At 35.0% G+C, this 13023-nt stretch overlaps 1 protein-coding gene across 1 annotated transcript; it reads right to left on the reverse strand.

Moving 5' to 3' along the window:
• Positions 1-8483: 8483 nt before the first annotated feature.
• LOC113283759 (protein NRT1/ PTR FAMILY 5.1-like) lies at positions 8484-12363 on the reverse strand. Its single transcript, XM_026533114.1, has 4 exons — positions 11993-12363; positions 11370-11587; positions 10145-10716; positions 8484-9531 (listed from the first exon to the last, which is right to left on the reverse strand). The coding sequence occupies exons 1-4, from the start codon at positions 12096-12098 to the stop codon at positions 8586-8588; spliced, it is 1842 nt and encodes a 613-aa protein (XP_026388899.1). The 5' UTR covers positions 12099-12363; the 3' UTR covers positions 8484-8585.
• Positions 12364-13023: the final 660 nt, after the last annotated feature.

Here is a 13023-nt window from a genome sequence, read left to right on the forward strand (position 1 = left end):
AAGTTTATACAAAAATAGGATTCGAGTCTCAGTCACTGATAAGTGACTCCAGATCTTCCGATTTTATGCACTTACTTCCATTTCCTCAATCTTATTTTACAAATGGATTCCCGGATAGAAATTAGATTGACCTTATATTATCTGAAACCAACTATTTGGTCTAGACAAGTCAATCTCAATCTGATAACGTCCTTTCACTTGTTTTGTTATCTAACGGAATATCCGAAGTTTATAATAAGATCAGATTCGAGTCTCAGAAACTGATTAACGACTCGAATATGCATATCGGGTTTGCATAGCATAAAAGGCTAATTCACGAACAAATGATTTAGGTACGCATACCGGGTATCTGAAATCTTTTTATCTGAAACCTACTATTTGGATTAAAAATTGATTATAGTGACTAGATATTTACCGATTTTGTGTGGAGTGTGGACCAAAATATGCCTTGACTGATCTCTGATTAACAAAATTTGATTCTTGTCTCAGAAATCGATTCATGATTCGAAATTACTGATTTTGTTTACTAACCTATGTTTCCTCAATCCCGTTTTTATTATAGACTCCCTATGAGAAATTAGATTGACCTTGTTATCCAAAAGCTAATATTTAGTCTAGACATGGGAAACTCAATTTGAAATGTGTTTGTATGCCTTGAACCATATTTGAAGCTAGAAATGACACATTAGCTCCACCTTTGTGAATTTCTATGATATATCTTGCTAAAAAGGCGGCCTAGTTGATCCGTAATTTACTTATCAATTTATATATGTGCAACTTTTGTCAAAATCTTGTTTGTTGTAAGTTCGATTATGGAAACTTATCTTTAATATTCACCAGGATAATCCTCAGTTCAATTTTAAAAATCTGGTATATATTATTTTCCAGAGCAATATTTATTTCGTTGTAAGTCAAAAATACATCTTCAGACGAATGCGTTAATTTTTAATATTGAAACCTTCCTAGTTACATCGGAGTCGTAAACCTACTAATGTTTGGCATATTATATGGGTTCATTTTTCTTACGAAGTTTTCGACTTATAGTAGTCCACTTACCTCCAGGTTTCGATCTCGAAGCCAGGTTCATGCCTCGAAGTTGGCGAATAGGGGTCTGTTTAAGGTTTGGGGGAATATTCCAAAGGAATCTCTGCTTCCACTAACTCAGAATCTTCATCAGAATCATAAACCTACCAATATTATGTCGGAATCTACACCTGAGTACTAAACCTACCAATGTTTGTCAGATATTTTTGACATGGTTATAATAACATAATCTTGACATGGTGGCACCTTTTTCTCTAAAATATCTAAACGACGATTAATTTGAATCTAAGATTTCCGTGACATGTTCCATAAATAACAATATACAATCCTACCAAAAATGAGAGTATTTCGAAATACAAAACTTTGGATTTTGGTCTTATGAAGGTTCAAAATAAACACACTTCTGTTCAAAAGCACCTTTTTCTTTAAAACATATAAACAACGATTAATTTGAAGCTAAGATTTCCGTGACATGTTCCTTATATAAAAATATACAATCCTACCAAAAATGAAAGTATTTCAAAATAGAGAACTTTGGATTTTGGTCTTATGAAGGTTCAAAAGAAACACACTTCTATTCAAAAGAACACAGTTGTGTGTCACCTTTTTCTCTAAAACATCTAAACAACAATTAAATTGAAGATAAGATTTCCGTGGCATGTTCCTTATATAAAAATATATAATCCTACCAAAAATGAAAGGATTTCGAAATACCGAAATTTGGATTTTGGTCTTATGAAGGTTCAAAAGAAACACACTTCTGTTCAAAAGAAACACACCTGTATCAATCCGTATGAGAATCCATAACCAATTTTCCACCGTTCAAAAATCTCCACAATCTGTATGAGGAATCGAGGATCAATCTGCACCGTCCAAAATTTTATACAAAACCCAAAATTTCTCATTCTCTCACTTTCCTCTTTCTCTTCTTTCCTTTCTCTTTCTCGGTTGTTTTCCTCTCTAACTCCGCCTCAACCAAAACCCTCTCTCGTAACAAAATTTCCAAATCAAGGCATAACACAAATCCTTGAATCCTTAATCCGTGAATCAAAAACCTTGAATCCTTAATCCGTGAATCAAAAACCTATCTGAAATCGAAAAAAAAGCCTCCAATTGAAACATTCATAACCCTAAAAATTTGATATTTTCCCTGAAATAAAAAAAAAACCCTTGTTCTGTGATAATGATTGTTCTTCGATCTACTAGATAAGGTATAATCCCGAGCTTAATTTTTTGTTTTTGATGATATTGTTTGATTTTGATCTAAAATGGTTTATTCTTTACTCTTTCTTAGGAAAAAGAAGAATTAATGAACAAGAACAAGTCTTGTCATGAACCCCTAACGTTGTCTATCTTCTTTGTTGTAATAGATGATCAATTTTTGTTTTTATTTTTTTCTTTTACTCGATCTGAAACTTGGGTTTTTCAATTTGGGGATTTTCTGACTCTGTTAGTGAAGATGATATATTTAATTTATTTTCAACGGGTTTTTGTTTATAAATATGGTTGGTTGTTTTGAACAAAGGAAGGGTTTGTTGTTATTGGGTTGGTTTATTTGTGTTCCAATTTTTTCTGGTTTAGACATGGGTTTTCAATATTGCAGTCATTAAGGTTTTTAAACTGTTCAGTTTAAGTTTGTTGTTTATTGTTCTGCTGATTTATTGTTGTTGTTATGTTGCATATGAATAGAAGTGAAAACCCTAACAGTGAAGTTTGACGGGGTAGAAATGGTGCTCGACAAGGTGGTTTATTTTGGTTATTAGGAATGTTTTTTGATGACAAATTCATTAAATTAATGCGAGAATTACACAAGTAGTATGCTTACAAAGTATGTATGATTTGTATAAAGTGATATGTTCTTCTATGACCGAAGTCTGTTTTAATTCGTTTCTTCTATGACCTGTTGAGTATGCGTGGAAGCATATAAGTGAGTTTGTGTTACAATGTTGGTGTGTATTTTATACTTCTTAATATTTTGTTTAAGAAACTTGACATTTGTGTAATGAATGGTATCTCTGCTGATCTAGTTTTTTGTAAATGACTAACAGGTTAGTAAACTGTTGCCTATCTACAATTCCACCAAGGAAAAAAAAGAAAGACTAAGGAAAGCAGCAGGTAATATCACAATCAACAAAGTGAACCATCATTGGCTTCCTAGACTTGATAATATTTTGCCTATTTTAATGATTTGGTTTCGTTTTATATAGAAGAATGGAGAAGACTTTACTACATTATTTTGTTTGTGTTTGGATGGGAAACCATTTAACAAAGGTCGGTATATCTACCATTTTTAGTGCATTCGATAAAATTGAACGTATTTCTTTTGTTGATTGATGAACAATTGACTGATTTAATAGGAAAATAGTAAATTCTGCCGAACCTATTATTCTACAGTGGAAAGTCTTGGAGCAAGTCGATGAAGAGCTAATAAAAAGAGATGTAAGAGCAGCATGAAGTCTCGTGAAGTAGTTAGTGGAAAACCCGATGCTCTTTGTTGATTTGGCACAGCAAGGCAGGTAACTATTTTAGTGCATTCTATTAATTCTTGGAACCATAGACGATTGTTCTTGAGTTGGTTTCTTATTAGCCCTTCTTTAGTACGAATGATGGAGGATGGATCAATTTTGTTGTTGCTGTTCTTATGTAATTCATCCTATAGTGTGTTATTATACATGTTTTTCCTAGGAAAGATATGGGTGATTTGAGGAATCCTAGAATAGATCCTACTGTTTGAGTTGTTCCTTTAATTGTTGTGTTTGTTGATGATGGATTGTGTCCATCGTATTCTGATTTCCAATGGGGACTTGTTTGATTTTTACCATTGGAGAGTAAGATGTAGCATTTGGAATGGTTGTCTTATTTGTGTTTAATTGCATTGCAGATACTCCCAAATCTCCACACTTTGGATGAATTGCAGCGGAATGACTTGATCCTTTAGCAATTCTTTTACCTGTGGATGGGACTTTGATTTCATTTGGAAGGTAACTTCAACTTGATGTTTTTAGATCAAAGATCCCACTGGTAGAATACAATTCACAAAACACGCCATGTAATATGCATCATATCAATTGGACCCTTCTCTGGAAGCAGGCACCAATATATTTCATTAGTACTATATTATTTTGTCGCAAATCTTTCTTTCAACGATTGGGAGTGACAAATTGTATCTATTTAAATGACAAGACAAATAAATTCATGTTGCAAAATTTGATACTTGTTTGTTTTGTCAATCAAATTTTAATTTGTACGTTTGATGTCATACTTTGCAGATTGATTCTCGAAATCTTACATCCAAGGTCAGATTCCAATAACCTTTTTGAGTGGGTTACCCTGTACCAGTCGAGTTTTCTTTGGTGTTTATGCGTTGTTGTTTGCTGCTGAAGCTAGGGAAATAGTTATGATCAGGGTCAATTCTTATTAAAAGTAGGCTCTTTGTTGTATTTTCCCAAGTGTTTCAGCTTTCTAATTTGAAAGATTGTAATGTAAAATGATACTTTTGGGCTCAAATATACTGGATATGACCGAATTTGTAGTTGCACCAATATTCTTGTTATAAATTTGCACTTGAGAAGAATTTGATTCTGGCATGATATGAACTGCAGTGTATTTTCAGGTCACTGGAACATTAAATTTTCAGGTAACCGAAACCTGATATTTCAGGCCGGAATCACCTGAAATTGTATTTCTTTTTTTAATTCAAATTTAACAATTTCCTAATGGAAAAATCCGTTAGCCTATTTTGAAAAAATAAGACACATGTCATCTCTTTATTAGCCCCTTGAACTGTTATACAAAGAGTTAGCAAAGATTATAACACAATCTCCACATTACAAATTAAATATAAAGTGTAAAATGCCTATAGTTAGGATAAATATTGTAATGAAAATGAAGTGTTAGCGTATTTAATTTCCCTAATGGAGTAAAAGAGTTAGACAAACTCCTAACACATTATATAACTGTATTCCAGTAACTATTTTTCTTAGTTGGGGAAATTAACTTGTATTTTTTAGTAAAACTTTTATTCCATAAGGAAAACCTAGATATGGTGTAGTGGTTTCTTGCGGTTGATCGAGTCTTTGAATCTTGTTATTTCCTCCACGATTGTAGAAATTTCTTTCTCTTTCATACTCTTCTTGATCTCGGCTTCCCAAAGCTACCAGTTTCTGTTGATTGTTACTTGTCACCTTCTCTTGTAGTACTTGCGAAGTATTCGCCACTGTGTTTATTAGCTTGGGTAATTAGCTTGCACTCTCTGTTTGTGAGCTAGTGTTTGCAACTGGATATGATTCCATTTCATTTTTCCTTTCCTCTAGAGCAATGTATTCTTCTTGAAGTTCTCGCAATTCAGTCATTGTGATCGTATTCTTGACTCTGAAAATTTGGACATACAATAGGTTTGTTGCAAACATAGCATTGATAAATGATAATATAAGATATCTCTCATCTACACGGCCAGCCATTTCACTACACATAGTTCTCCATCTTTTATTCAGGTGTTTCAAACTTTCGCCAATTCTTTATTTTAATCCAAACACATATTCTATACCAGGTCGCGAGGAATTATTACTTATATATGCCCCCAAGAATGTAGTCTGCAAATGATTGAAGGAGGTTATTGTGTTCTTTGGTAGGCCTTCAAACCATTTTAACGCCTCTCCTGTTAAGATGGATGCGAAATATTTGCACAATACGACATCTTGATTTTCCCATTGTAACATGCACCTCACATAGGCTTTAATGTGTTGAATTGCACAAGTTGTCCCATCAAAAATTCTGGTTAATGCGGGCAAATTGCATTTCGGTGGTATTCCTCCTAATTGTACTTCCATTGTAAATGGAGTTTTCGCAGCTTCTTCTATTGATTCATCCAATTGTCTTCTACCTACTTCTCCTTTATTATTTAGCATTCCTTTCATTTCTTATAATTCTTTCAAGATTTGTTTATTTACACCTGAATCTTGATCCATTGGTCTCTTTAATTTCGCCTCTCTTCTTCTGCGTTCATGTCTATCTTCACTCGCGAAATTTTTCATTTCTTCTTCATTATCCTCATCTCGTCTTCTTCTGCGATTCTCTTCCTCATCTCTATCTTGAATTCGCATATGATGATGCCTTTCATTTTCCCCTCCATGATTTTGTTCATTTCTTATCAATTCAATTCGCTGTCTTTCAGCCATCCTCTTTACTCTATCATACTCCTCATTGAGATTACCGTTATTCCGGTTTTGTGTACGCCTTCTTTCTCGATTGTCATGATTGTTCTGGCGAATTGTCTCCTGAAGCTCTTGTTCTTCCATTTCCGCTCTCAATATTTCACGTTCGCAGATAAAACGTGCTTGTTCAGCATAATGTATTTCAATTTCTTCTTCAATTGTCTGTTGATTTCTTTGAGTTTCTCTCACATGTAAAATTCTTCTTCCTTCCTCTCGATTTCCTTCGCCATCTTGGTCATTTTGTTCCTGATGTTGTCCGTTCTCTTGATTTCCACCATTTTTCCATCATCAAAAGTTTCATTTTGTGGAACGTAACGATCATCATCTCTTTCTATATTTTCGCGATATTTTTCATTTGGATTTGATATTTCTTCTTGAATATTATTTTCAGCATTGATTGTGGGTGAGTTTCGCCTCATTTCTCTTCTAGTCGATCTTGAATAGGATTTTGTAATACTTCTCGATCTTCTATTCTGTAGTCTTATATTCTCCATCCTTAATTCGTGATTTTTCCTTGTTAAATTTGCACGTTCTTCTGCCTCAGCTCTTCTTTCTTCATGTATTCTTCGTCTCAACGTTTCTAACGCTCCAATTTCCTCATCTCCATGAATTATTCCCTCATCTGCTTCTTGATTTCTCTCTTCTTGTTATAATTTCTGTTTTGTTGCTCTTCTTTTACTTCTTCTGCCGAATTTGATTGCCAAGTGTGTATGCTCACCCTATCATAATATGTATTCCTCCCTTGAACTAGTAGTGTTGAATTGGTGGTTGAATTTGATTTTCTCTATTACTTCTCATTCTAGTAGATTCTCCCATTTCACTTCTTTCTCTTCCAGCAATTCTTTTGCTTCTTCTAACAGTAGTCGGTTGTTCGGATGTATTTCTTCTTCTAGCCATTTCTTCAATGTTAACAATATTGCAAGAAATTATGGAAAATTCTTAATCAATCACTCTAAATTTTCACAAATCTCAATATCAATCTTCAGCTTTTTCTAAAATAATCTTCAACACGTCCCTGTTTCTAGCGCCATTATGTAGTTGCAGGAAATCCTACACTACACCCCTCATATGATTTCATTATTAATCAACTCATTCTTAGGTTTACACTCTTAATTTTATTGATCAATCTTTGAATGTTCTTACAAGAAAAGATAAAGAAATCAAGATTGAACTCTGCTCTAGACTTTCTCTCTCCTATTTACCTGTTTCTTACTAAAAAAAGATCTCCCCCTCTCTTTACAACTCGAACGACTATTTATAAGGAAATACATAATGGATAACAGCTAATCTGTCCTTTATTTTCGGGTATGGTCTGCGATATTCTCGCAACCTTACAAATGTTAATTTCGCAAACTCTCTAATTTTCGCAGGACTATCATATCTTTCTCGTGATCTTAGCTGGCGTCATTTATTTTATCATTTCTGAAATTGTTCTGCGACGCTGTTGTGCTGTGTCATTAATAATTTCGCTGAAACATTGTAATTGCGAGATTCTGATCCTACAGATGTACAGCGGTAAGCAAAGACATTGACATTATTATATATGTGCATAAAGAATGCACATCACAAACAAGGAAACAAAACAATGATTGAAACTATGATCGTTAGAAACAGGTAATTGGCATAATGGTAACCGGGCCAAGTGACAGAATCAAAAGTTTCATATATGTTGTAAAATACTTGTAAGATGGTGGACTAATTGTTTCGATTATTACCCAGTAACTTATGCTAATGCACGCCACTTCAATAGCCAACTATATACAACATTAGTAAGAATTACAACTCTTGGAGTTCGACGATGGTTGATAGCATCAGATAAGTTGATAGCATCAGTTTAAGGTAATAAAGATTTTTTTTCCTTTTTTATCGGCATTTTAAAAGAGTCCATTAGTCTTTAAGTGTTCCCATTAAATTGGTGAAAAAGATAACCATTGTTAATAAGATTACCGATATAAATGAAGGGTAAATTAGGAGTATGAAATTGTGTTAAAAATCGTCCAAAAATAGAAGGATAATTGTCGGTTTTTGATTGGTCCCCATACCCCTTCGGATTTTGCCCCATCAAAAAATTTCTGACTTAATGGTGGGACGGAGGGAGCCAGTAATGTTTCCCAAGTTGTTACGCCCATAGTGGATCCAAAAGTGGCAAAACATTAGGTACCGGCAAGAACTGTGGGCCTAAGAAAAACGATTATGGGCCTCTACATCTGACCAAATCTTCTTGAATGGCTTTGGAAAAAAACTTTCATTTGATGAATTACTAACAATTAGACTTAACTAGTATACACATAATTGGTACTTTAATTACATGCTTAACGCTAATTAAACCTATAGTGGCACCGCCTCAACTGAAAACGCTGCAGTGTTGTTATGCATATCAAGATCTTTAACACTTTCCATTTGAATTCCTGCACCACCTGAACTTCCCTTTTCTTCAACCTCATTATCCGCACTAGTCTCCTTCTTGTATTGATATTTCTTTGATACCCAAAGATAGGCGCCTAAATTGAGTACAGATATTACCATAAGGAAACCGTAATAGTAATCCAAATGAGACTCATTTAAGTTCTTCCCAATCCAGCTTTTCTTTCCATGCCTACTTGTTACTCTATCCACCATTGTCACTAGAAAGCTGTTCAAAAAATTACCAACACCGATCCCGCTTGTAAAAAAACTTGTTCCAAGACTCTGCATGTTTTCAGGCGACTGATCGTAAAAGAATTCTAGCAACCCAATCGCATTAAATACATCTGCAATCCCTAGAAGTACGTATTGTGGCATCAGCCAAAAAATGCTCATGGGGATGGTGTCTTTTGCAGAAGTTATCCCATATACCTTTATAATGTGTAACCTCTTAAGTTCCACAGCATACGCTACAAAAATAGCTACAATTTGGATAACAAAACCTGTTCCAAGTCGTTGGAGCAGTGTGATTCCTCTAGGATTTCCAGTTCTCCGTCTCATCATGGGAACGAAGTACCGGTCGTACATTGGAACAGAGACAAGCATTGAAAACGTCACGAAACTCCCAAGAGATGCAGCAGGGATTTGAATATTGCCTAGGGTTCGGTCAAGAGTTGTTCCTTGCTTGACGAAAAGAGTGTTAATTTGAGCCCAAATGGTGCTAGGAATAAGAGAAACTAGCCAAACTAAAGCCATTCCTAATACTAACTTGGTCCCTTCAACTTGGGTCACAGTACATGGTGGTTGTCTGGTTGATGATGTGTTGCCTACATTCATCCCATCATCTTTTATTGCAGCCTTGTCCAAAAACCTGATCAATCATGAAAAACAGTTGTTAGTTGTTGCATTTTTTTCAGGATACTGCATGTCCTTTACAGCTGACTTTGTTACAGTTCAAGGAATCTGTGGGTAAATAAGGAGGTTTTCCTAGATGATTGTGATGAAAAGTTTATGGTGGTAGGGTATGAAGTTTGGTGGCAAAAGTGACCTCACTTGCAGCTTTCTGTATTTATGGCCATCCAATTTGGTGATTGTACTGCAAAAATTCAAGGTTCAATTTTGCCCACCAAACAAGTGGGAATCAACTTCTTGCCAGGTGTAGTCCATGATTCTTCGTAGGGTATATCCTGATTCCAGAAAGGTTTTGTTAGTCCTATCCTATGTATCATGCACATCATATGGTTGGCAGTGGGTGGGGGGGTGGGGGGGCTAACATAGTTGGAAAAAAAAAAAGTTGACAAAACAGGCTTGTTTGATTTTCATCATCACTGTGTAATGATTTGCTTCTTTCCCGTATGGATTGTTGATTTCACATTATTGGTTGTTTTTGTGCGGTTTAGTAGTCGTGTTAGATAGTTTTGGCCGTTTATACATTTTCACAATGGAATATTTTTAGCAGATTGAAGGAAAAAATAAAATCTTACCTGAAAGCCGAAGTGTGAAAGACACGGCGTCTGCGAGTGATGATATAATCTTGTGGGTGAAGCTCAAACAGTTCCAAAGGGTTGCTAGGAAGTTGAAGTTTCCGGTTAGCGAAAGCAGCCATTGGGACATAAACCAAGTCCCTAGCAGGACTTTTAGTGTTCCTAGCTTTGTGCCTGTATTTAGGTGTCCCAAAATAGAAAATGACAAGTGATACAAGAAGACCCACAGTAGGGATACCATACCCTAAACCCCAACCTAGATTCTCCTGTATATAGACAAGTCCTAGTGTTGCAAATAAAGCACCCAAGAAGGAACTAAACATCCACCAGTTGAAGAATGATACTTTGAGTTGCTTCTCATGTGGATTGAAATCATCAAACTGGTCAGCACCAAATGTTGATATATTTGGTTTGGTCCCACCAGCTCCAACAGCTATGATGTAGAGTGCTGAATAGAAGAAAGCTATTTGTGATGTTGTTGCTTTGCTGCACAGGGCTCCTTTTATGTTGCTGCTGCAAGTCGGTGGTTTCAGTGATTTAAGAGAGACAGCCATTGTCAGCAGCACCATACCCTGATTTTATGCATATGACAACAAAATGATGATGCATGAGATTTTTAACCAGAAAAAACCTTATCTTATAATAAAAACCCACAACAAACTATAAATGTTTGGTTCTATTATTAAGACTGTGTCTATCAATCTTGGGGCAATTGCCCTTTTGACGTATGCTATCTTTATGCCAGTTATCTCAGTTGTCAGTTTGTTTGGTTCAAAGTTATTACTAACAATTTCGCAACAGCAATGCATTTTTTTTCCTGTAAACTCACAGTAATACCAAACTCGCGGTAATATCAAACTCGCCTTTAAAGTGCTGGAAAATTACACAAAAACTGGTCGTTGACGAACGTCAAATCAGTCTACCGGTGGACCATGCATATGTGTGAGGGCATGAATCTATTGGGCAAGATTCACATGGTGTACTTTCACTAATATTCATGCTCCACTAAGAGCAACTTGCGAAGGTAATCAGAACATATGTGTACGAACCACACAATTAAAGCTTTAATAAAGCTTAAAAGATATATCATCATGGCCTAACTATTCTAATCACTCAATGATTATCTTTTTACTTTTGAGGTGAGTGGGATTAAAAAAATTGGATTAAGGAACGAAAATATAAACTAAGCTATCAACAATAATAAACACGTTACATTTTAACTTACCAGTATGTAAATGAGAGACGAAACAGTAAACGTCCAGAACCGACCGAGATAAGAATCAGCGATGTAGGCACCGATGATCGGTGTAATCCATACAGAGCCTGACCAGTTATTCACATTCCTCACTGATGAAACAGTATCTTCATGGAGTTGGGTAGTCAAGTAAACAACCAAATTTGAAGATATTCCGTAGAATGCCATCCTCTCAAATGCTTCATAACCTATCCAAAAAGGGATAACAGTCAAAACTAAGAAAAACAAAGATGTTATTTGATTAAATTAGACAAAAAGAATTGTAGAGTGTTAGCTACTATTTCTAGTGCTCATATGCTAAACACTTTTCCATTAACAAATTCTTAAAGCGAATCCATAACTATTAAAAACATGTATACTTCTATCGTGATTAAGAAATTCCGTTTTATTTGTTTTCTGAGGGACGATTCGATTCAAAACTCATCAGCACCTTGAATTACACGTAAAATTAGAACAATCAACTACTAATCTTTTATATAATAACAAAGAAAACATGTTTGATTTTGATTTCTGATTCTGATGTGAAGAGCTAGCAGGTAATTATATTATTTGGATCAATCAATAAAGCTAAGAAATATAAACATGATACGTACCGACTAGATAAGAGCAAGCTTTCCATTTTCCGGTGCCAGAGCTCAGAACAGGACGTCCTTGAAGATCCGCGGAGCCATCTTGTGTGTAAAGCTTTTCTTCCCCCATTAAAGAGAAGCGAAATATGTTTAGTATAGAGTTAAAGAGGAAGAGACCAAGTATTTGATCAGCTACTAGACTATGCTATGTGCATCTATATGAGTGTCTATATATAGAGAGCTGAATGAAGTGGGAAATGGAGAATATATCAGTATATTTATTTAATTTTTGAAAAGTGATAAAATTTTGAGTTTGGTGAGATTGTGAGAAATAAATGTAGGTGAAGCCAAACCAAGATATGACAGATTTATTTTCCAACAATCTAATCTTCAAGGCATTCCACTACATAGGGTGTGTGTGTGGGGTGGGGGGCTTTCATCACCTACTAGCAGCAAAACGTGTATAGACCACATATTCATATAAATGTTTTCACGTGGCATCATGGAATCTATGTGAATCAGTGATTCCATTTCAATCAATTGGACATGTTTGATAAGTTCGTAAAACGATATATATTTGTGATGGGAAGTTGATGGTCTTAATCTGTTGGAAGGATTAGTCTGTTGTTTCAAGAGTCTAAATGGAAAGAATAATATAGATGAAATTCTAAACACGTAACAATTATAAAATTCATTAATACATTATAAACAACCAAAAGAAAAAAAATTTAATAGAGTAAGAAAGGGAAGAAAATGTATGGTAGCATTGGACATCAATTGATACTAATGGCTATGCCATAGCGTGGTGATACCTATGCTGTGTCACATCGTTATAAGCATTATTACAATTTTTCCATGTTCCTCCATTAGTCTTGTTGCTGTTGTAGTTCAATCCCCACAATGAATGGTACTTGACTACTTAACGGCCAAAATAGGTAGGGGCCGATAAGATACACGTTATATTTGGTGTAAGCATGTACATCCCTTGATGGATACCCTAATTACTTTTGAATGAGAAATTTCTAGGATTAAATGTGAGTTAACTCGAGAAATTA

Source organism: Papaver somniferum, chromosome 5, assembly GCF_003573695.1.
Source record: "Papaver somniferum cultivar HN1 chromosome 5, ASM357369v1, whole genome shotgun sequence".
Classification (NCBI taxonomy): domain Eukaryota; kingdom Viridiplantae; phylum Streptophyta; class Magnoliopsida; order Ranunculales; family Papaveraceae; genus Papaver; species Papaver somniferum.

What these genes read in the sequence shown, in the direction of transcription:
- LOC113283759 (XM_026533114.1), bottom strand. Translation starts at nt 12,098, where the DNA reads ATGGGGGAAGAAAAGCTTTACACACAAGATGGCTCCGCGGATCTTCAA. An exon ending in CGTCTCTCATTTACATACTG is followed by an intron (nt 10,717 to 11,369) that starts GTAAGTTAAAAT and finishes GCATAAAATCAG; the next exon opens with GGTATGGTGCTGCTGACAAT. An exon ending in TTTCACACTTCGGCTTTCAG is followed by an intron (nt 9,532 to 10,144) that starts GTAAGATTTTAT and finishes ATGATTGATCAG; the next exon opens with GTTTTTGGACAAGGCTGCAA.